The sequence below is a fragment of the Macaca mulatta genome, chromosome 3 (genome assembly GCF_049350105.2).
Source record: "Macaca mulatta isolate MMU2019108-1 chromosome 3, T2T-MMU8v2.0, whole genome shotgun sequence".
Classification (NCBI taxonomy): Eukaryota; Metazoa; Chordata; class Mammalia; order Primates; family Cercopithecidae; genus Macaca; species Macaca mulatta.
The window spans coordinates 71,986,211-72,011,580 of NC_133408.1; the positions used below are offsets into that span (position 1 = coordinate 71,986,211).

At 43.8% G+C, this 25,370-nt stretch overlaps 1 protein-coding gene across 5 annotated transcripts in view; it reads left to right on the plus strand.

Moving 5' to 3' along the window:
* Nucleotides 1–17,366, plus strand: part of ZNF713 (zinc finger protein 713) — a 55,228-nt gene extending 37,862 nt beyond the window's left edge. For 4 of the 5 annotated variants that reach the window (XM_028845737.2, XM_015133440.3, XM_028845736.2 and 1 more), the window contains one exon: nucleotides 14,122–15,299. In XM_028845737.2, the coding sequence (XP_028701570.2) occupies nucleotides 14,122–15,146 (1,025 nt within the window). In that variant the 3' untranslated portion in view covers nucleotides 15,147–15,299. Of the gene's footprint in view, nucleotides 1–14,121 lie in introns of all 5 variants that reach the window. The other variant, XM_015133441.3, reaches the window with a different exon arrangement.
* The last annotated feature ends 8,004 nt before the right edge of the window (nucleotides 17,367–25,370 follow it).

Below are 25,370 nucleotides of genomic sequence, written 5' to 3' on the forward strand. Positions count from 1 at the left end.
GGCCAATATGGTGAAACCCCATCTCTACTAAAAATACAAAAATTAGGCACATGTGGTGGCATGTGCCTGGAATCCCAGCTACTCAGGAGGTGGAGGTAGGAAAATCGTTTGAATCTGCGAGGCAGAGGTTGCAGTGAGCCAAGATTGCGCCACTGCACTCCTGTTTGGACAACAGAGTGAGACTCCGTCTCCAAACAAATAAGCAGAAAACTTCCAAATTTCATTGTGCACCTATATGTGGATGCCCAAGGCTCTTGGTTCACAGATAAGCTTGAGCAAGTGGTTTTTTTTTTTTTCACATCTCTTATCAGGGACAGGCAGCCTAACCTCTTCTCTAAAGAGACTGCTTGCATTTCTTCAGTATCCTGTGAAACAAAGTCAGTGATTCCCCTGAGAGGATGTAGTAAAACATTTGTTTGTCAGGGGGCTAAGAGAATGACAGAGTTTATGCAGCCTAATTCTGCACGCCCACTAGGGTACTGCATGCCTCAATGTTACTGACATTTGCTGGTCCTTATTTATCTAAAATCTTTTCTTAAGCTGAGACCTGGAAAATACCCAGTAGATTTAGCAGCAAGAAGATTGGGAATTATATTATTGAGAGAAGTGATGGGGGATGATTAGAAGAACAGTCAGTTTGTACATTGTTGCATGAACAACAGGGGGAGGTTTAAAAAGAAAAAATTAGAGCTAGCAAGTGTGTAATATTCTTATAAGCAGCTAGAGTGAGAGCTGGGCACAGTGGCTCATGGCTCACACCTATAATCCCAGCACTTTGGGAAGCCAAAGCACATGGATCACAAGGTCAGGAGTTTGAGACCAGCCTGAGGTTCACCAACATGGTGAAACCCCATCTCTACTAAAAATATAAAACTTAGCCAGGCATGGTGGTAGGTGCCTGTAATCACAGCTACTTGGGAGGCGGAGGCTGGAGAATCTCTTGAACCTGGGAGGCAGAGGTTGCAGTGAGCCGAGATTGCACCACTGCACTCCAGCCTGGGTGACAGAGTTAGACTCTGTCTCAAACAAACAAACAAAAAAGAAGCAGCAGCTAGCTAGAGTGAGGAGTGGGAAGGGGAAATAATAAAGAGGATATTAGCAGCCAGAATAAAAGGTAGTGTCAAAACAGGATTGTTCTAGGCCAGGCTCAGTGGCTCATGCCTAGCACTTTGGGAGACTGTGGAAGGATCCCTTGAGCCCAGGAGTTCAAGACCAGGCTGGACAACATAATGAGACCCCTGTCTCTACAAAAAATTTAAAAGTTAGCGGGATGTGGAGGTATGAGCCTGTAGTCTCCACTACTTGGGAGGCTGAGGTGGGAGGATCATGAGCCTAGGAAGTTGAGGCTGCAGTAAGTTATGATGGCACCACTGCACTCTAGCCTGGGCAATAGAGTGAGACTTTGTCTAGAAAAAACAAAAGAATTGTTCTAAGCAGGAACAATTTTACTTGTTTATAATGCTGACGGGAAGGAACCAGTAGAGAGGACAAGTTAAAAATAGATACAGCTGGGTGCGATGGCTCACGCCTGTAATCCCAGCACTTTGGGAGGCCAAGATGGACAGATCACTTGAGGTCAGGAGTTCAAGACCAGCCTGGCCAACATAGTGAAACCCCGTCTCTACTACAGGTACAAAAATTAGCTGCATGTGGTGGCGTGCACCTGTAATCCCAGCTACTTGGGAAGCTGAGGCACTCGAATCACTTGAACCTGGGAGACAGATGTTGCAGGGACCCAAGATTGCACCACTGTACTCCAGCCTGGGTGACAGAGCAAGACTCCGTCTCAAAAAAAAAAAAAAAAAAAGCTACAAGAGATGGAGCAAGGTTCTAGAAGAGATGGGAGTGGGATTAGAGGGAAGGACATTAGGGTAACTATATATATCAGTAAATTTGTCGATGGAAGATTTGGGGGAGTTCATACATGATGACTTCTGTTTTCTTGGCAAATTAGGAAGCAGTGTCCTTTGTTGAGTGTAGGGGAATTGGGAAGGCAGGTAGAGGACTCATGGTGCATTTGCTGAAGCTTACAAGGGTCAGTGGAAGCTGACCAAAGACAAGCAGAGGCAGCACTGAGCAGCGATGAAGGCCCCAGTGAGACTCTGCCCCATACAGCTGTGGTTTCTAATTTGCATGAGTATGCTCTTTCTCCTGTTTTATTTAGCACTTGAAAGGGTTTATAGGACAGGGGCTGAGGGTGTTAGATTTTGGGGACTATTGGAGGAAAACTGTGTGAAACTGTATGAGAGTTAATTCAAGTGATTTGACAAGTCTAAGAAGTGACAGGAAGTAGAATGAGGCCTGAAGAAGACTTAAAACTAGAAGACCAAGAGAGTCAAAGAAATGGAGATGTAGAAGAGGTCAGAAAGAGGCAGAATGTGAGTAAGGCAGAAGAGTGTTACAATGAGTTGGAGATTTCTTACATGGAGCAGGCAAGGTCCACAACATGAATGTATTACCATATAAGTAGACTGTTGAAGGTGGAACAAAGGTGAAGGCCCAAACAACTACCAGTTAGATTACAAGATGGAAGAGAAGCACCCATGTAACAGCAACTGAAAAAACACCTAGGAATAAACTTCAACACGAGATAGGCAATACCTTCATAGAAGAAACTTAAATACTTCTGACAGACACAAAAATAAACTTGAATAAATAGGCATGCCAAGATGGCAATGTCCCTACTGTACATGTAATACAATTCCATAAAAAGTGCCCGCATGCTGGGTGCTAGGATTCACACCTGTAATCCCAGCACTTTGGGAGACTGAGGCAGGTGGATTGCTTGAGTCTAAGAGTTTGAGACCAGCCTGGGCAACAGGTTGAGAGCCCATTTCTACCAAAAATAAAAAAGTTAGCCAAGTGTGGTAACGCACGCTGGTAGTCCCAGCTACTCAAAAGGCTGAGGCAGGAGGATCAACTGAGCCCTGGAGGTCAAGGCTGCAGTGAGCTATGATTGCACCACTGCACTCCAGCCTGGGCAACAGTGTGAGTCTGTCTCAAAAATAAAAAATGTGCCTACAAGAGTTTGAGAGGAAAGCTAGGTAAGCTTATCTAAAGTTCATGTGGAAAATTCAAAGCACAAAAATTATCAAGAAAATTCTGAAAAGGAAAATCAATAAGGGAGATTATTCCTATTAGATATTTAAAATATACGGTAAAATTTCATTAATGAAGTCAGACCAACTGAACAGAATAGACAAGTCAGAAGTAAACCCAAATACTTGTGGGCATTTAATAAAAAGACATTATTTTAAATAATGGCATCATTTCGAATTAGGAGGTGAAAAGTGGGCTTTGTAGTAAAGTGTTGAGACAACTGGTGCTTTTGAAATGTGCACCTCTTCATATATGGTAGGTAGCCATCTAGAGAGAGACAAAATTGGATCTATAGCTTACCCCTTGAGCCAAGATAAGCTCCAAAGGAAACAGATTTTACACATAAAACATGAAACTATAAGAGATCTGTTAGAGGCTGGGTGCAGTGGCGCACACCTGTAGTCCCAGCTATTCAGGAGGCTAAGGCATGAGAACCGCTTTAGCCTGGAAGATGGAGGTCGCAGTGAACTGAGACTGCGCCACTGCACTCCAACCCGAGTGAGAGAGCAAGACTCTCTCTCAAAAAAAAAAAAAAAAAAAGAGAGAGAGAGAGACCTGGAAGAAAACATGGGAGAAATCTTTTATAACCTTGAAATGGGGGAGTTTTTTCTGACTATGATTTAAAATCCAGAAGCCATTAAAGAGGAGATTCATATGGATTCAATACACACAAATCCAAAAATTCTGCATGGTATAAAATAATAATTCTGCATGAGGTAAAACAATAAACTAAGTAAAAAGATAACAATGGAGGAAAATATTTTCAACTTATGTCAGAAGAGCTCATCATCCATTAATGTTATAAAATGCTCCTCTAAATTAATAAGAGGCCAACAGCCCAATAAAAATAATATGAACAGTTATTTTTCTTTTTTTGAGACGGAGTCTCACTTTGTTGCCCAAGCTGGAGTGCAGTGACACGATCTCCTCTCACTGCAACCTCTGCCTCCTGGGTTATGAACAGTTCTTAAAGGAATCCAAATACATTTAACATATGAAAAAATGTTCAGTCTCAGTCATAATAAGAGAAATGCAAATTAAAGCTACACAAATTATCTTGTCTACCAGATTAGCAAGAGTCAAAAAGTTTGGCAATATACACCGCTGGGTCCATGAGGAGGAAAGCACTCTCGTACATTGCTGGGATCAGATGACCTGGAAGTCAGCATAAAGATGTCCTAGACCAGTCATGGGACTTCCTTTCCACATACCTTGTTTGGCTTTGTAGGCTCTTTGGATGAAAAATAATGTAGTCTAGAGTAACATGTTTTTGTAAATAAAGTTTTATGGGAACACAGCCACACTCATTCTTTTACATAAGAGGCAGGAGGATTGCTTGAACTCAGGAGTTCAGGACCATCTTGGGCAACATGATAAAACCCGTAGCCACAAAAAGTACAAAAATTAGCTGAGCATGGTGGTGCACACCTGTACTCCCAGCTACCCAGGAGGCTGAGTGTTGAGCCAAGAGGATCACTTGAGCCTGGGAGGCGGAGGTTGCAGTAAGCCGAGATTGCACCACTGCACTCCAGCCTAGGTGACAGAGAGAGACTGCCTCAAAAACAAAACAACCAAAAAAACTTTGTCTATGGATGCTTTCACCCTGCAACAGCAGAACTGAGTACAACAGAGACCATCTGGCTCAAAAAACTTAAAATATTTACTATCTGACCCTTTACAGAAAAAAACTTGTCAACCTTGCCAAAGCAATAGTTGTAAATTATTGTTGACCACCACTCATTAAAAAATGCATTTTTCGGCCGGGCACAGTGGCTCAAGCCTGTAATCCCAGCACTTTGGGAGGCCGAGACGGGTGGATCACAAGGTCAGGAGATTGAGACCATCCTGGCTAACACGGTGAAACCCCGTCTCTACTAAAAAATACAAAAAACTAGCCGGGCGAGGTGGCGGGCGCCTGTAGTCCCAGCTACTAGGGAGGCTGAGGCAGGAGAAGGGCGTAAACCCGGGAGGTGGAGCTTGCAGTGAGCTGAGATCTGGCCACTGCACTCCAGCCTGGGCGACAGAGCGAGACTCCCTCTCAAAAAAAAAAAAAAATTTTTTTCTTGCCATCCATAAGATCTATATAATCTATGAAATCGAGGCCTGGTGCAGTGATGCATGCTTGTAATCCCAGCACTTTGGGAGATGAGGCAGGTGGATCACCTGAGGTCAGGAGTTTGAAGCTAGCCTGACCAACATGATGAAACCCTGTCTCTACTAAAAATACAAAAATTAGCTGGGCGTGGTGGCGGGCACCTGTAATCCCAGCTACTTGGAAGGCTAAGGCAGGGAATCGCTTGAACCTGAGAGGCTGAGGTTGCAGTGAGCCAAGATGGCGCCATTGCACTCCAGCCTGGGCAACAAGAACAAAACTCTGTCTCAAAAAAAAAAAAAAAAAATTGAAACAATACCCAACAATATTTATCCTTATCACTGTGTCTGATGAACGCTAACATTTTCTGTCCTTTTTCAGCATATTCTTTTTGTTTCTAATTTGAATTTACTGAAGTCATAGCCCACTATAAATTGTGACACATTTTTAAATTAATAAAAGAGAACCAAAAATATGATGATGCTTTACATGTAAAAAGGATTAATATTTTTTCAAAAAAATTGTTTTCCCCCTTCCCTTTCTCCCTAATTCTCTCCTTCCTTTCCCTCTCTCCTTCTTTCCCTTCTTACTTCCTTGTTTCCTTCCTTCCTGTTTCCTAAACAATTTAGTTCAAAAGGCATGGATGGGCCTGAGCAGGGAAAACATCTGCTCAGCAAGGCATGCCCTGGTGCAGAGGCCCTGCAAGATGTTCTTCAGGTTGCCCAGTGGCATCACAGCATGCTCATACTGACCACAGGCCTGTCTAGAAGGTATCCATTCTTAGATACAAAGGAGGTCATAGGTGCCCTAGACATCTGATTTTACTAAAGACTTATACCCCTAAAGTGGATCCAGGGAATATAGAGTCAGTGGGGACAGATAATGGGCAAAAATAGCAGAGACATTGAGACTACAGTAATCTGTGCCAATCCCCAGTTTTTTGTTATTTTTTTATAAAGAGCCCTCAGGCAAGATTAATGGAAGCCCGATGAACACCTGCCATAAGCCAGAGGGCCTTAGTCTGTAGCTATGCCCGAGGTCTTACAATCACTTAACTTGGGATTTGGACACAAGTTAGATTTCATGTCATTCTCACTGTGGGCAAGGGAAGCTCCTCTGCTTCCACGTCTGAAAACAGTTTCTTCCCAAAGAGCACTTTGTCTATAATCTTAGACAACAGGCAGGTAGGTAGCATGAGATCTGATAGCAGACTTAGGTGAAAGTACAAAGAAGGGCTTGGAGGTTTCAGTGAATGATTGGGCCTCTAGCCAGGTGAGGCCAAACCAGGAAGGAAGTAGACAGTGGATAATGAGTGACCAGTATTTCTGCATGCTCCCTTATGCATGGCTTGGTGGGGGCTTTATCCTCCTCAATGCCCACCTTCCTTTTGAAAGCAGTTATAATCATATCTGCTAACACAGGGGACCTAGATTAGCTGAGGAACTGGGGCAAATAGAATAGTTTGTTCCTCAAAGCTGCCTAAAAGCCCAAGGCAGTCTTTGCCTCAATCTGCAATTTGGTGCTGGGATGTAGATGGGCCACCCTTTGATTGAAGATGTGAGTATGCCTTGGGACCGTCCTCAGTGAGTGATCAGCATCTCTACAGTGCATGCACAGGCTCTCCTGGTATCAGTAGATAGCAAGTGTGTCAGGCAGCTGCAGGAGTTTTTCCATTTCCCTCACGGAGGCAAGATGTGGAAGGAAGGAAATCAGCAAAAGTGGCCATGATCATCGTGATACAGCTGCCATGTTTCCAGGGATAAACTAAAGTTCTGGAAGCTAGAGCTTAGGCAATGAATGCCTTGAACTCCAGGCTGCTGGGCAGTAGGAGCCTAGAGGACCATACCTCCCTGTGAGTTCAGGAGCCAGGTCCACAGGCTACAGATTCAGTGCTAAGAGACCATGAGAGGCAGTCTGTAGAGCTCCAGCCATCATTTCAAACACTCGGGAGTCAAAGCCCATGTGCAAACAAGCCTTTTGGCTGAAAAGAAAGTGTTCCAGTTGATAGTTTGGTTGAAATAATACATTGGTTTAAAATTAATCTTCTCAATCAGGTATAACTGTAATCACATGTACTTTTAATTTTTCCACATGTAATTTAATCTTAGACCATAGTCATTTGTATATATTTTGTACATCTATTAATCTGTTTTCCATAACTTTTTGACTTGGACTTTTTTTTTTCTTTTAAAAATTTGTGGCCAGGCACAGTGGCTCACACCTGTAATCCCAGCACTTTGGGAGGCCAAGGCAGAAGGATCACTTGAGCTCAGGAGTTTGAGACCAGCCTGGGCAACATAGGGAGACTTCGTCTCTACCAAAAAAAAAAAAAAAAAAAAAAAAGGCTGGGTATTATGGCACGTGCCTGTGGTCCCACCTACTCTGGAGGCTGAGGCAAAAGGATTACTTGAGCCCAGGAAGTCAAAGCTGATGTGAGCTATGATCACACCACTGCACTCCAGCCTGGGTGACAAAGCAAGACCCTGTCTCAAAAAAAAAAAAAAAAAACACAAATCTAATATACATTTGGCCAACTAACTACTCTTGTTGTGCTATTTGTAATAACAAGAAACTACAACCTAAATGTGAATCGGTTAAAAATACTTCGGTACTGACGGGGCGCGGTGGCTCACGCCTATAATCCCAGCACTTTGGGAGGTCGAGGCAGGCGAATCACAAGGTCAGGAGTTCAAGACCAGCCTGATTAACATGGTGAAACCCCATCCCTACTAAAAATACAAAAAATTAGCTGGGTGTGGTGGCAAGCGCCTGTAATACCAGCTACTCGGGAGACAGAGGTCACAATGAGCTGAGATTGCACCACTGCACTCCAGCCTGGGTGAAAGAGTAAGACCCTGTCTCAAAAAAAAAAAAAAACATTTCACACATAAGATCTTAAGTTCTACTTTTACTCCTATAATTTTTGTTTGTTTGTTTGTGACGGAGTTTCACTCTTTTTGCCCAGGCTGGAGTGCAATGGCATGATCTTGGCTCACTGCAGCCTCCGCCTCCTGAGTGCAAGTGATTCTCCCGCCTCAGCCTCCTGAGTAGCTGAGATTCTTGGCTAATTTTTTGTATTTTTAGTAGAGACAGGGTTTCACCATGTTGGCCAGGCTGGTCTCGAACTCCTGACCTCAGGTGATCCGCCCGCCTCAGCCCCCCAAAGTGCTTGGATTATAGGCATGAGCCACTGCGCCCAGCCTCTTACTATAATTTTATGCTTGAATTTACTTATTTGACTTTACTGTATTAAATGAGTGGGAATAGTTTGTTGGCCATGCATAATCTAATTTTTGTTTTGTTTTGTTTTTGTCATTGTTGTTTGTGAGACAGGGTCTCACTTTGTCGCCCAGGCTGAAGTGCAGTGGCACAATCTCAGCTCACGGCAACTTCTGCCTCCCAGGCCCAAGCAATTCTCCCACCTCAGCCTCCCCAGTAGCTGGGGCTATAGGTGCGCACCACCACACCCGGATAATTTTTGCATCTTTTTGTAGAAACAGGGTTTTGCCATGTTGCCCAGGCTGGTCTTGAGCTCTTGGGCTCAAGCATTTGCCCACCTTGGCCTCCCAGAGTGCTGGGTTTACAGGAAAGAGCCACTGTACTGAGCCTAATTTTTTGTTAAGGATAATTTAAAAGGGTTGGGGCTACCAGATTTTGTGTGGGTGAACATGATGAAATCAATGACTTAGGAAGAATAATTTAGTTTTATTATGCTGAATAATGAAATAGGAGGAAAGACTGTTGGCAAAGAGACTAGGATATCCTTAAAACAGAGGCTCTTAAACTTTTTTTGAATCTTGAACCCCTTTGAAAATCTAATGAAAGTTGTGGTTCTCGCTCTAGAAAAATATATGTAGGTACTTGCCCACAAAACTTTGTGTTCAATTTTAGCAGGTCTACGGATCCCCAGTACCACCAAAACATTCACAAAAGAAATAAACCAGCCCATAAATATATGGGGAAATGTTCAAGCTAACATAATGAAATAAATAAAAATTAAAGCATGGATGAGGTACCATTTTTCACCCATCAAATTGGCAAAATCAAAATGTTATCACATCCTATGTTGGGAATGGTGTGGGTGAAATGAGTTACATTTCACACTGTTAGGTGCATTTGGTAGAGCCTTATGTGTGTTTGGTCACCCAGGCTTAGGTGCAGTGGCACAATCATGACTCGCTGCAGCTCCAGCCTCCCTGGGCTCAGGTGGTCCTCTCACCTCAGCCTCCCTAGTAGCTAGGATGGCAAGCGCATGCCACCACACCTGGCTATGTTTTTTGTATTTTTTGTAGACACGATTTCGCTGTGTTGTCCAAGTTGGTCTCGAACTCCTGGCCTCAAGCAATCTGCCTGCTTTGGCCTTCCAAAATGCTAGGATTACAGGCGTGAGCCACTGTGCCCAGTCATGGTAGAGCCTTTTAAGAGAACAATTTGACAGAATTTATCAAAATGTATACTGTGCAAACCCTATGATCTGGCATTGCTTTTTTTTTTCTGAGATGGAGTCTTGCTCTGTTGCCCAGACTGGAGTGCAGTGGCGCGATCTTGGCTCACTGCAACCTCTGCCTCCCAGGTTCAAGTGATTCTCCTGCCTCAGCCTCCCGAGTAGCTGGGATTACAGATATACACCACCACACCTGGCTAATTTTTTGTTTGTTTGTTTTTTGAGATGGAGTCTCGCTTTGTCGCCCAGGCTGGAGTGCAGTGGCGCGATCTCGGCTCACTGCAAGCTCCGCCTCCCAGGTTCATGCCATTCTCCTGCCTTAGCCTCCTGAGTAGCTATGACTACAGACGCCAGCCCCTATGCCCGGCTAATTTTTTTTTTTTTTTTTTTTTTTGTATTTTTAGTATAGATAGGGTTTCACCGTGTTAGCCAGGATGGTCTCAATCTCCTGACCTCATGATCCGCCCGTCTCAGCCTCCCAAAGTGCTGGGATTACAGGCGTGAGCCACCACGCCCAGCCTAATTTTTGTATTTTTTTAGTAGAGGTGGGGTTTCACCATGTTGGCAAGACTGGTCTTGAACTCCTGACCTCGCAATCCACCTGCCTCAGCCTCCCAAAGTGCTGGGATTACAGGCATGAGCCACTGCACCTGGCCTGGCATTGCATATTGTCTGTCATATTGAAATACTAACTTAGGTCCATAAGATGTTTGTGTAAGGCTGTTCATTGCATTATTGTATGAAATAGCAAAGAAAATTGGAAACCTAAAACTTAACAGCAGGAGAAAAGAGTTTTTAAAAGATATGCCCTTTGAAAAGAATGAAGTAGATCTATATATATATATATATATATATACACACACACATACACACACACACTCATTTAGAAAGAATATTGTTGAGTAACAAAGTTACATAGGCAATACATACATTATCCTGTTTTGGTTTAAAAATAAAACTATGTATGTATAAATACATACACAGTTACTCATATATATGTGTGTGTTAGAAGGGACTCTTCCTTCCTGAGAGTTGACAGAAGATACCTGCGTACCAAAGTAGGTGTAGGAACCCTCACCCACATCTCCATGAGCATAGTAAATGACCTCATGAACCTCATCCCTCGGCCAGCCAGAGCAAGGCTATAAGAAAGATCTGAGAGAGGCCAGGCATGGTCGCTCACACTTGTAATCCCAGCACTTTGGGAGGACGAGGCAGGCAGATCATTTAAGGTCAGGAGTTCAAGACCAGCTTGGCCAACATGGTGAAACCCTGTCTCTACTAAAAATTTAAAAATTAGCCAGGCATGATGGTGTGCACCTGTAGTCCCAGCTACTCGGGAGGCTGAGGTGGGAGAATCACTTGAACCCGGGAGGCAGAGGTTGCAGTGAGCTGAGATCACACCACTGCACTCCAGCCTGGGCAACAGAGTGAGGCTCTGTCTTAAAAAAGAAAAAAGAGAGAGAGAGATCTGAGAGGGACTTCTGTGAGGAGACTGGGTAAAGAGCAGAAAACCATGTTGTGAGTTCCTAACCCCCTTTTGAGGGAAGAGGTAGAAGGATGCATATTAAGGGTTGGGCCAAGATGGAATGGTTAGAAGTTTCCCCACCCAGTTTCCCTTGACAGTTCCTGCAGAATTAGTGATGATACTGCCATCAAGTGTCCCAATTAAGACAACAATTATCTGGTTACCCAGGTTCAAGGGGACCACTCTGGCAGCTGTAATGTCTGTTCTCTGTGGTTGGAAGGTGAAGACTGGTGTGGACCTCATGTCTAAGAAAGCTGAAGCTGACCCTCTCAGAAAGTCCAAGACCAGGAAGAGATGACTTAAATGGCCTTTGTGGGTTAGCCAGGAGAAGCTGCTGAATTGGGATGAGTCTGTACTGCACAGCTTTGTTGGGGCAAGGTATCATCAGTGTTTCCTGTGGGTCAGCCAGCGTGGTCTTGGATCTTGTCAAGTAGGGTGCATGCCCAAAGTAGAGATCTATCTATCTAGGTTATGGAAATGACAAGGGGTGAAGGGAAGGTGTCTAGCAAGAGCCTCCCAAAAGTGGTAAAACTTCTCCAAAATGAAGCCATTTTAACCATCTGCCAAGCTGAGAATGTGAAGCCACTCAGCCATACAAAAACAAGCCATTCTCTTCATCTCTTCTCCCTCCACACAGTCCCTAATCCTTAACTCTTGTTAGAAACTAAACTACTGGCCGGGCGCGGTGGCTCAAGCCTGTAATCCCAGCACTTTGGGAGGCCGAGACGGGCGGATCACAAGGTCAGGAGATCGAGACCATCCTGGCTAACCCGGTGAAACCCCGTCTCTACTAAAAAATACAAAAAACTAGCCGGGCGAGGTGGCGGGCGCCTGTAGTCCCAGCTACTCCGGAGGCTGAGGCAGGAGAATGGCGTGAACCCGGGAGGCGGAGCTTGCAGTGAGCTGAAATCCGGCCACTGCACTCCAGCCTGGGTGACAGAGCGAGACTCCGTCTCAAAAAAAAAAAAAAGAAACTAAACTACAGTGAGTGGGCTGAGTGCGGTGGCTCATGCTTGTAATCCCAGCACTTGGGGAGGCCAAGGCGGGCAGATTATCTGAGCTTGGGAATTCGAGACCAGCCTGACCAACATGGCAAAACCCTGTCTCTACTAAAAATACGAAAGATTAACCAGGTGTGGTGGTGCATGCCTGTGGTCCCAGCTACTTGGGAGGCTGAGGCACGAGAATCGTTTGAACCCAGAAGGCAGAGGTTGCAGGGAGCCTAGAGCACACCACTGCACTCCAGCCTGGCCACAGAGCAAGACTGTCTCCAAAGAAAATTAAAATTAAAATTAAAAAAACTACAGTGAGAGAGTGAGGGCAGGGGTGAGCAGGGAAGTAGTAAAGTGGGGAAAGAAGCAAGAGAGTAAAGGCAAAGAGACTCATGGGGAGATGGTAGAGTGGGGGAGCAACTCAAGTAGGGAGAAAGATAGAACATGACCCTTTCTATAACCCATCCAGGGGAAGGGAAAGGAATTACTTTTGGGGTTTTGACTATTACCCAGGACTGATCATTTTAATTATTGTGTAGATACTGTGTTTGTGACAATGTAACAGTAGGAACATCTGTTACCTAAGAATTAAGGGGAGGCTGGCAGCAGTGGCTCACACCTGTAATCTCAGCACTTTGGGAAGCCCAGGCAGGAGGACTGCTTAAGGCCTAGAGTTGCAGACCAGCCTGGGAAACATAGTGAGACCCCGTCTCTAAAAAAAAAAAATCAATAAATCAAAATATTAGTCAGGCATGGTGGCACACACCTGTAGTCCTAGCTACTTGGGAAGCTGAGGTGGGAGTATTGCTTGAGCCCAGGACGTGGCTGCAGGGAGCTATGATCATGCACTATACTCCAGCCTAGGTGACAGAGTGAGATACTTTCTCAAAAAATAAGAATTAAAAGGCTGGGTGCAGTGGCTCATGCCTATAATCCCAGCACTTTGGGAGGCTGAGGCAGTCAGATCACCTGAGGTCAAGAGTTCGATATCGGCCTGGCCAACATGGTGAAACCCTGTGTCTACTAAAAATACAAAAATTAGCTGGGCGTGGTGGCGCACGCCTGTAATCCCAGCTCCTCCGGAGGTTGAGGCAGGAGAATTGCTTGAACCCGGGAGGTGGAAGTTGCGGTGATCCAAGATCTCGCCCCTGCACTCCAGCCTGGGTGATAGAGTGAGACTCCATCTCAAAAAAAAAAAAAAAAAAAAGGAGGGGAGAGCCATGGGACCTGTTCAAGTCTTCATCTAGAAGCAGAAGAAGAATACCTCCACTAAGTAAAGTTTAAAGAAGTTGTGGGAGACTAAAATGAAATTTAAAAATCATAATCCATAGGTCATGCTTGTCCAAAATATGGTTTTCATATATACCTGTGTGAACATAGGGAAAATCTGACAAGACAGGCTCCGAACTATTAACAAGGATTTCTTTTAATGGATGGGATTCTTTCTTTACACTTTACACATTCTCACATTATTTGAATATGTGTCTATCAGCAAGTATTAGTTTTATCATTTTAAACAAAAGATAAAAATAGGAAGAAATACTGTTTAAATGAACAAGTAGCTGGCATTACAATCAAGTCATCTGCATATGAGATTTATAAAGGCCTGGCCTCAGATCAGCCTTCTGTAATTAATCATTCCTCTGTCTCCCACCACTGATCAGAGACTTCTCCCTGATACACCTTATTCTTGTGTCCATCTGCTTTCAAGCGCAGATACTCCTGGATGATCCCTTCTATGATTACTGCACATGTTTAAAAATTCCCTCTGCTCCTTGCTTCTTGTGACTTCTCATAGTCTTTCCCTTTGTGACGTGGCCACATTGGAAAACTTTCAATGCCATGTATGCCTTGTACACATTACTGTCAGTTTTATTTGGTAATTTGCTGTGCAATAATTTCTTCTTCCAATCATAGATAACATGAGAATATCGGAAAGTATTTGTATATTCTGAATTTCTTTTAGATGGAGAAAACAGACCCGAAATCAAAAAGTCAACCACAAGCCAGAATATTTCTGATGAAAATCAAACCCATGAGATGATAATGAAGAGACTCTCTGGAGACTGCTTCTGGTACTCCATCCTAGGAGGACTCTGGGATTTTGATTACCATCCAGAGTTTAACCAAGAAAACCACAAGAGATATTTAGGACAAGTAACTTTGACCCACAGAAAGATCACACAGGAGAGAAGCCTTGAGTGTAATAAATTTGCAGAAAACTGTAATCTGAACTCAAACCTTATGCATCAGAGAATTCCTTCTATTAAAATACCCCTGAATTCTGACACACAGGGAAACAGCATCAAACATAATTCAGACTTGGTTTACTATCAGGGAAATTATGTAAGAGAGACTCCCTATGAATACAGTGAGTGTGGAAAAATCTTCAATCAACATATTCTTCTTACTGATCATATTCATACCGCAGAGAAACCCAGTGAGTGTGGGAAGGCCTTCAGCCACAACTCATCTTTTACCCAGCCTCAGATGGTGCTTACAGGAGAGAAACCCTATAAGTGTGATGAATGTGGAAAAAGATTCAGCCAGAGGATACATCTCATTCAACATCAGAGAATTCACACAGGAGAAAAGCCTTTTATATGCAATGGATGTGGGAAAGCCTTCCGTCAGCATTCATCCTTTACTCAGCATCTGAGGATTCATACTGGAGAAAAGCCCTATAAATGTAATCAATGTGGTAAAGCTTTTAGCCGCATCACATCCCTTACTGAACATCATAGACTTCATACTGGAGAGAAACCTTACGAATGTGGTTTCTGTGGCAAAGCCTTCAGTCAGAGGACACATCTGAATCAACATGAAAGAACTCATACAGGAGAGAAACCCTATAAATGTAATGAATGCGGGAAAGCCTTTAGCCAGAGCGCGCACCTTAATCAACACAGGAAAATCCATACTAGGGAGAAATTATGTGAATATAAATGTGAGCAAACAGTTTGCCACAGTCCTTCACTTAGCAGCACATAACTTGTGGTGGGGGAAATAGATAAATATATAAATGTAGGAGATTTTTTGGTCAGACCTTTTTATCCCATTCAATATCAAATTATTCATAGTGGAGAGAAAGCTTATACATAAACTTTCTTTCTTTCTTTCTTTCTTTTTTTTTTTTTTGGGGGGGGGCAGAGTCTCACTCTGTCACCCAGGCTGAAGTGCAGTGGTGCGATCTCGGCTCACTGCAGCCTCCACCTCCTGGGTTCAAGCAATTCTCTTGCCTCAGCCTCCCGAGTAGCTGGGACTACAGGTACGCACCACCACACCTAGCTAACTTTTTGTATTTTTAGTGGAGACGGGGTTTCGCCGTGTTGGCCAGGCTGGTCTCGAACTCCTAACCTCAGGTGATCTACCCACCTCAGCCTCCCAAAGTGCTGGAATTACAGGCGTGAGCCACTGCACCCGGTCATAAACTTTCAATGCATAGAAACCAAATTAATTTAAACCTTAAACTAGCAGCATATTACATTCCCAGGAGGGGTTATAAAAAGGAAAAATAATTTATTTTACAAATGAGATTATATTTGGAGTCATGTTCCAAATCTGATATAAAACTTTTTTAAAAATCAGAATTCCTTATCCAGGCATGGTGGTGCACAACTGCAATCCCAGCTACTCTGGAGACTGAGGCATGAGAATGACTTGAACATGGGAGGTGAAGGTTGCAGTGAGCTGAGATCATGCCACTGCACTCCAGCCTGGGCAACAGAGCAAGACTCTGTCTCAAAAAAAAAAAAAAAAAAGAAATCCTATAGGCAACAACTTGTAATTACTCACCTGTAAGTTTTATGGTATAAATATTTTTTTTTTTTTTGAGACGGAATCTTGCTCTGTCACCCAGGCTGGAGTGCAATGGCCCAATCTTGGCTCCCTGCAACCTCCGCCTCCTGGCTTCCAGTGATTCTCCTTCTTCAGCCTTACAGATGCGTGCCACCATGCCCGGCTGACATTTTTTTTTCTAATTTTTAGTAGAGACAGGGTTTCATCATATTGACTAGGCTGGTCTCGAACTCCTGACCTTGTGATCCACCTGCCTCAGCCTCCCAAAGTGCTGGGATTACAGGCGTGAGCCACCGCACCTGGCAGTTTATGGTATAAAACTTTTAAATCTGAAATTTTCATTAATTAAAGACAGTGCTGGCTGGGGGCAGTGGTTCATGCCTATAATCCCAGCACTTTGGGAGGTCGAGGTGGGGCGATCACCTAAGGTCAGGAGTTTGAGACCAGCCTGGCCAACATGGTAAAAACCCCATCTCTACTAAAAATACAAAAATTAGCTGGGTGTGGTGGTGCACACTTGGACCACCTCCCAGCAGCTTGGGAGGCTGGCAGGAGAATTGCTTGAACCTGGTAGGCGGAGGTTGCAGTGAGCCAAGATCGTGCCAATGTACTCCAGCCTGGGCGACAGAGTGAGACTCTGTCTCAAAAAAAAAAAAAAAAGTAAAATTTAAAAATAAAGGCAATGCTGTAGTGCAACCAGTCACATTAACTTGAAATAAACATAAAAGAGTGGTATTTCACAAACATCAGTTATTTGTATGCTCTCTTTACAGTTTTTACCATATCTACTGTTTACCTAATATTCTTTATAAAGGGATGCAAAATTTTTCGCCTTCTCTTAGGAAATACTATTTAGCATATAAAACTAATAAGTTATATGCTAGTTTTATATGCTAATTAAATTTATTCTACTCTTCATCAAAATAGATACATAACCTTGAAATTAAAAATATTCATTGATGTACCACCCAAAATCTTGTGTGCCATTGTTTGAGAAACAGTGTGATAGTTTGTGGCAATATCCTGTGATGATTCTTTTTGCAATCTTGACATTATTTTCATCAAATGAATCCTAGGAACACTTTGAGAAGAGCCTTGAGGGAGACTTGAGGGTGCTATTGATGAACTTTGAAATACTGATTCAGAGAAGTCTGCTTTTCTATTTTGTTTTAGCTTTAAATTTCTCTGTGGCAAGTCTAGATTTTTTCAGTTAAAATTATTTCTGCTGTATTTGTAGGATAAAAGTTTTGGGTTTTTGTAAAATAATGACCAGAGGCTAAGAATCCCACGCCACCCTGTATCACTGTGGAAGATGCAGAAGTGAGGAACTGTATCTGTGGGTGAGCCCTGGTGCCATGTTGAGGGTGGGAATCAGGGGAGAGCTGCAGTGGCTTATATAAACACCTAAAGAAGTAGTCTAATTGGCTTAATCATTTATTTTATTTATTGAAATATATATCTGGGCCAGGCGCAGTGGCTCACGTATGTAATCCCAGCACTTTGGGAGGCCAAGGCAGGTAGATCACTTGAGGTTAGGTGTTCAAGACCAGCCTGGCCAACATGGTAAAACCGAGTCTCTACTAACAATACAAAAATTAGCTGTGCGTGATGGTGTGCACCTGTAACCCCAGCTACTTGGGAGGCTGAGGCAGGAGAATTGCTTGAACCTGGGAGGCGGAGGTTGCAGTGAGCCGAGGTCGTGCCACTGCATTCCAGCCTGGGCAATAGAGCGAGACCCCATCTCAAAAAAAAAAAAAGAAAGAAAAAGTAAAAAAAGAAATACGTATCTGAACACTTTTTTCCAAAAATAATTCCTATTAGTTTGTTTGCATTGCTATAAAGGAATACCTGAAACTGGGTAGTTTATAAAGAAAAGAAGCTTTATTTGGCTTATAGTTCTGCAGGCTGTCCAGGAAGTATGGTGCTGGTGTCTGCTTCTGTTGACGGCCTCAGAACGCTTCCAATTATGGCGGAAGGTCAGTGGGAGCCAGCATATTACAAGACAAGAGAGGGGTCAAGAGAGATGGGGGAGGTTGCAAGCTCTTAAACACTCAGCTCTCACATGAACTACCAGAGTGAGAACTCATTCAATAACACAGGGAGGACACCAAGCCATTCATGGGGGATCCACCCCCATGGCCCAAATACCTCCCACCAGGCCCCACCTCCAACATTAGGGATCACATTTCAACCTGAGATTGGAAGGGACAAATATCCAAAGTATAATATATCAGAATTTAAGGTGATTTTGTTCAGTCTCCCAAGTATCTGGGATTACAGGTGCGCATCACCACGTCCGGCTAATTTTTGTATTTATAGTAGAGACAGGGTTTCACTGTATTGTATTGGTCAGGCTGGTCTCGAACATTTAATCTCAGGTGATCCATCCGCCTCAGCCTCCCAAAGAGTTGAGATTACAGGCGTGAGCCACTGCGCCCAGCCCCACATTTGATGTTTTAAAGCATTCAAAATGTAAACGGTCATAAACCATGAATGACTGCAAGTATAGGGACACTTTAGTTTCTTGGTTTTCAGGTTTCCTCTGTCTTCTCAGGCATGGTTGAAAAAACCGTAAGGTTAAGGCAGGAGTGCAATCTGCTTGCTTTCTCACCTTTCTTCTAACTTGAGCCTGGCTCAAGACTTCCCTGATTTCTTCTCCCCAAGAAAGGACTAGATTTTATAGGCCCTGAATCAAAGCTGAAATGATTTAAAGACTTTAAAAAACGAAAACACTAAAACCCCCAAAAAACCTCATTTCATTGTAGAAATTAAACTTTTCAAAAGCATTTTTGTCCCATGCAACAGTAGGTATGAAATAGTTAATGAAACCTTGAGTTGTTGTAGTCAGGGAGGCTTTCTAATAGTATTTTGTCCAAACATCTGTGTAGTGGCAATGCATTTTCAGAGCAACTCAATTCTGGAAGCATCCTCGCCCCAAAAAAGCCACATTTAACATTCATTTGCCATTATGAGGCAGGATATAAGGCACTCAGATTTCAGGAAGGGAGAGAGTGAGCAAAGGTGAAGTCTCAGCAGAGGTATGTACTTTTTTTTTTTTTTTTTTTTTTGAGACTGAGTCTCGCACTGTCGCCTGAGCTGGAATGCAATGGCACTATCTTGGTTCGCTGCAATCTCCGCCTCCTGGGTTCAAGCCATTCCCCTGCCTCAACCTCCTGAGTAGCTGGGATTACAGGCGCCTGCCACTCCACCCGGCTAATTTTTTGTGTTTTTAGTAATGACGGGGTTTCACTATGTTGGCCAGGCTGGTCTCAAACTCCTGACCTCATGATCTGCCTGCCCTCGGCCTCCCAAAGTGCTGGGATTACAAGCGTGAGCCACCGTGACCAGCCATGTATGTTCTTTTTAAAAGTAATCATGCGTGTCATCCCAGCACTTTGGGAGGCTGAGGCGGGCAGATCACGAGGCCAGGAGATCGAGACCATCCTGGCTAATTCGGTGAAACCCTGTCTCTACTAAAAATAGAAAAAATTGGCCGAGCAGGGTGGCTCAAGCCTGTAATCCCAGGACTTTGGGAGGCCAAGACGGGCGGATCAAGAGGTCAGGAGATCGAGACCATCCTGGCTAACACGGTGAAACCCCGTCTCTACTAAAAAATACAAAAAACTAGCTGGGCAAGGTGGCGGGCGCCTGTAGTCCCAGCTACACAGGAGGCTGAGGCAGGAGAATGGCGTGAACCCGGGAGGTGGAGCTTGCAGTGAGCTGAGATCCGGCCACTGCACTCCAGCCTGGGCGACAGAGCAAGACTCCGTCTCAAAAAAAAAAAAAATACAAAAAATTAGCCGGGCGTGGTGGCGGGCGCCTGTAGTCCCAGCTACTCGGGAGGCTGAGGCAGGAGAATGGCGTGAACCTGAGAGGCGGAGCTTGCAGTGAGCCGAAATCACGCCACTGCACTCCAGCCTGGGCGACAGAGCAAGACTCCGTCTCAAAAATAAAAATAAAAAATAAAAAATAATGGTTAAGGCCGGGTGTGGTGGCTCATGCCTGTAATCCCAGCACTTTGGAAGGCCGAGGCGGGCGGATCACGAGGTCAGGAGACGGAGACCATCCTGGCTAACATGGTGAAACCCCCTTTCTACTAAAAACACAAAAAATTAGCCAGGCGTAGTGGCGGGCACCTGTAGTCCCAGCTACTTGGGAGGCTGAGGCAGGAGAATGGCCTGAACCTGGGAGGCGGAGCTTGCAGTGAACCGAGATTACCCCACTGCACTCCAGCCTGGGCAACAGAGTGAGTCTCAAAAAAAAAAAAAGGTTAATTACTCTTGGTAAAATCTTTGATCAAAGCTTAATTTTGTGGCTGGGCGCAGTGACTCATGCCTGTAATCCCAGCACTTTGGGAGGCCGAGGTGGGCAGATCATGAGGTGAGGAGTTCGAGACCAGCCTTGCCAGTATGGTGAAACTGTCTCTACTAAAAATACAAAAATTAGCCAGACGTGGTGGCACGCACCTGTAGTCCCAGCTACTGGTGAGGCTGAGGCAGAAGAATCACTTGAACCTGGGAGGCGGAGGTTGCAGTGAGCCAAGATCATGCCACTGCACTCCAGCTTGGGTGACAGAGTGAGACTCCGTCTCAAAAAAAAAAAAGGCTTACTTTTGCAACCAGGAAAAAAAAGAAAAAAATTTTGCAAAGAGTTCTAAAGGCTCCAGTACAAGGCAGTGTATCTGTATCACAGCACAGGTAAAAAACAAGAACAAGATGGAATTCTCAGAAGAGGATAAGCAGAACTTGGACATCCCAGAAAAAAAGGTGTCTGGACTGAACCCGACCACAGTTGGCCAAGGACTTTCACCAATTCTTCATACATAGGAATTGTTCATTAGAATCCTATTATATATTCCTTAGGGTCATAAATGATTCTGTTTATGTTAATTATACAGTAAACTTGGTGTGGATTCATTCTCATATTGTCCTTTATTCTCTTCAAAATGTTCCAAGTTAAGGAGTGAAACCTAAATATGAATACTGGTACTCCCAGTATACGGGAACCAGAGGTGTACACATTCCAGTACTTGTTTGTTATGACTTGTTTCTATCTAGGAGAGTAATATATTACCATTTCACATGTATTAGTTTCTTTGGTCCATCCAACCAAGTGTTGTTGTCCTTTTTCTATGAGAAGAAATATTTAAGCTACACATAGTAGTAGATGATTTATTATTCAGGGTTTCTCTGACTGAAATGTCACTATAACATCAGTCATTTTACTCCTAATCCAGTAGATACAAACAGTGCCTGGAACAGTCTTTTATAACACTCTGAAAACATTTGGTAAATATATGAACTTTAATAAAAGGAAAGATTGCTGCTCAACACCAAAATCTGTGTGACTATTTCTCATAACCTCAGAGTATTAGTAAAGAATTGTCCTGTTGATTGGTTCTTTTATGTCCAAAGAGCTTGTTAGCATGGAGAAAAATACTGATATGATTTGGCTTTGTGTCCCCACCCAAATCTCATCTCAAATTGTAATCCCCATGTGTCAAGGGAGAAACCTAATGGGAGGTGATTGAATCATGGGGGCATTTCCCCCCATGCTGTTCTTGTGATAGTGAGTGAGTTCTCATGAGATCTGATGGTTTTATAAGGGACTCTTCCCGCTTCGCTCACTCACACTCTGTCTTGCCTGCTGACATGTGAGACATGCCTGCTTCCCCTTTTGCCATGATTGTAAGTTTCCCGAGGCCTCCCCAGCCATGTGAAACTGTGAGTCAATTAAACCTCTTTCCTTTATAAATTACCCAATCTTGGGTATTTCTTTATAGCAGTGTGAAAACAGACTAATACAAATACTCATTAGAATTTGTATTTTGATTAATGTTTGATGTATTTTTTTTTAGACAAGAGTCTCACTCTGTCGCCCAGGCTGGAATGCAGTGGCGCAATCTCAGCTCACTGCAGGCTCTACCTGCCCTCCCAGGTTCACGGTATTCTTGTGCCTCAGCCTCCCAAGTAGCTGTTACTACAGGCGCCCACCACCACGTCCGCCTAATTTTTTGTATTTTTAGTAGAGACGGGGATGTTAGCCAGGATGGTCTCGATCTCCTGACCTCGTGATCCACCTGTCTTAGCGTCCCAAAGTGCTGGGATTACAGGCATGAGCCACCGCACCTGGCCTTTTTTGTTCTTTTTTTTTTTTTTTAGAGACAGAGTCTCATGCCCAGGCTGGTCTTGAACTCCTAGGCTCAAGTGATCCTCCTGCCTCAGCCTCCCAAAGTGCTGGGATTACACGCATGAGGTATGACACCTAACCCCGTGTATTTAAGAAACCAATTGACATTCTTTAAACAGTCAGCATTCCTCTACTTATTTGGACATTTGCAACTAATAAATAAAAAATTAAGAATTTATAAAATTAGATATGCCCACTCTTTTAAACATTAACTTCAGATTTAAACAGATCTTAATGTTTCATTATATCCAAACCTAAACTGTCAGATTCTATTAAATGCTTTAAACACTTTAAGAAACAGAAAAGATATAACCAGAATGTCACAATCATTATACCAAAACCAGTTATAAAAATGTTAACTGTGTAGATTTAATTTTTTTTTCTTATCTTTATTTGAACACTTTATGAGGGTTCCAATTTTCCACATATTTCTAGGTTTATGTTATTCTTTTTTTTTTTTTTTTTACAGAGTCTTGCTCTGTCGCCCAAGCTGGAGTGCAATGGTGTGATCTCGGCTCACTGCAATCTCCACCTCCTGGGTTCAAGCAATTCTCCTGCCTCAGCCTCCCAAGGAGCTGGGATTACAGGTGCCCACCACCACGCCCAGCTAATTTTGTGTATTTTTAGTAGAGATGGGATCTCACCATGTTGGCCAGGCTGGTCTCGAACTCCTGACCTCAGGTGATCCACCTGCCTCGGCCTCCCAAAGTGCTGGGATTATAGGCATGAGCCACTGCATCCGACCTTTTTGTTTGTTTGTTTTTGAGACAGAGTCTTGCTCTGTTGCCCAGGCTGGAGTGCAGTGGCATGATCTCGACTCACTGCAACCTCTGCCTCCTAGGTTCAAGCAATTCTCCTGCCTCAGCCTCCCTAGTAGCTGGGATTACAGGCATGCATCACCAAGCCCGGCTAATTTTTTTTTTTTTTTTTTTTTTTAGTAGAGATGGAGTTTCACCATATTGGCCAGGCTGGTCTCCAACTCCCGACCTTGTGATCCGCCTGCCAATCTTACCAGACCCAAAATAATTATACTCTCTCAAACTAAATTGTAGCATATGCATTAGCAATGCCTCATCCTTGGTCACGTCATCGTAAGACCTTGCATGGATGAAATAACTCTTCTTTGGTCTCCTTTTGTAACAAAATGTCACTTGTAATGTGTGGGACATTTTAAGACCTTTTGTATAAACTTTAAATTTTTGAGACTTGAACTTTCCCAAAAGCATCTAGCCATTGTCCAGTCATTTTTATAACAGGACATAATGATCTTTTTAGCTAGCATTATTCCAAAGCCTTTATATTCCTTATTTGTATAATTAAAAGGCCATCCAACTCCTTCTTCGTGAAGAATGCAGTTTTTGTAGTCAGCTTTTCATTGTAAAACATTTGGCTGCTTAATCATTTTGAAACACTGTTGAATCCTGCTTCTCCTTGGTTATTACTGTATGTAATCATTAGAGCTGATTAACTGTTAGATCATCTTTCTACTTTATTGAAGTAACTATTTTAACCGTTAGAACATCTTTCTACTTTGTTGAAGTAACTTTTTCCAAGATTACTGGACTTGCCTAGCACCCCTGTGTTTATTATTTCCTGATTAAACAGTTAAACAGGAACAAATCTATATATACATACATATATGTGTGTGTGTACATATGCTCGTACCTAGTAAGAAAAAATAGTTATTTTTTAGGCCAATAATGAATGAGGCTGGGTGCGGTGGCTCACACCTGTAATCCCAGCACTCAGGGCAATCACCTGAGGCCAGGAGTTCAAGACCAGCCTGGCCAACAAGTTGAAACCCCGTCTCTACTAAAAATACAAAAATTAGCCGGGTATGGGAGCACACGCCTGTAATCCCAGCTACTCAGGAGGCTGAGGCAGGAGAATGGCTTGAACCCAGGAGGCAGAGGTTGCAGTGAGCTGAGAGTGTACCATTGCACTCCAGCCTGGGCAACAGAGCAAAAACTCCATCTTAATAATAGGCCAGGTGCAGTGGCTTACGCCTGTAATCCCAACACTTTGGGAGGCTGAGGCGGGCGGATCACCTGAGGTCAGGAGTTCCAGACCAGCCTGACCAACATGGAGAAACCTCATCTCTACTAAAAGTACGAAATTAGCCAGGCAAGGTGGCCCATGCCTGTAATCCCAGCCACTCGGGAGGCTGAGGCAGGAGAATCCCTTGAACCCGGGAGGCAGAGGTTGCAGTGAACCAAGATCGCGCCATTGCACTCCAGCCTGGGCAACAAGAGCAAAACTCCGTCTCAAAAAATAATAATAATAATAATAGGCCAGGTACGGTGGCTCTCACCTGTAATCCCAACACTTTGGGAGGCCGAGGCAGGCAGATCACCTGAGGTCAGGAGTTCAATATCAGCCTGGTCAACGTGGTAAAACTCCATCTCTACTAAAAATACAAAAATCAGCTGGATGTGGTGGCAGGCACCTGTAACTCCAGCCACTCGGGAGGCTGAGACAGGACAATTGCTTGAACCCGTAAGGTGGAGGTTGAGGTGAGCTGGGATCGCACCACTGCAGTCCAGCCTGGGTGACAGCCTGAGACTCAAAAAAACAAAACACACAATAATAATAATAATATCTGCCAATGAGTACCAAAATGTTTCTAGGTAGATCTCAACCTCCCAGTATGCTAATAAAGATGGATATTTCTTAGGTCCGTGTGTGGTACTTTTATATTCAGGATCAGATAATTAGGTGAACACCTACATTACATAATTCTAACATTTCAGCTAGGGAGAAATGTGAAAACAAAACCTTTTTTTTTTTTTTTTCTTGAGACAAGTCTCGCTCTGTGGCCCAAGCTAGAGTGCAGTGGCACAATCTCGGCTCACTGCAAGCTCCGCCTCCTGGGTTCACGCCATTCTCCTGCCTCAGCCTCCCGAGTAGCTGGGACTACAGGTGCCCGCCACCACGCCCAGTTAATTTTTTTGTATTTTTAGTAGAGACTGGGTTTCACCGTGTTAGCCAGGATGCTCTCAATCTCCTGACCTTGTGATCCATCCACCTCGGCCTCCCAAAATGTTGGGATTACAGGCGTGAGCTACTGCACCTGGCCCAACATTTTTTTATTTTTTGAGACAGAGTCTCACTGTGTCACCCAGGCTGGAGTGCAGTGGCATGAGCATGGTGCTCACTGCAGCCTCAATCTTCTGGGCTCAAGCGATCCTCCTACCTCAGCCTCCTGAGTAGCTGAAACTACAGGCATGT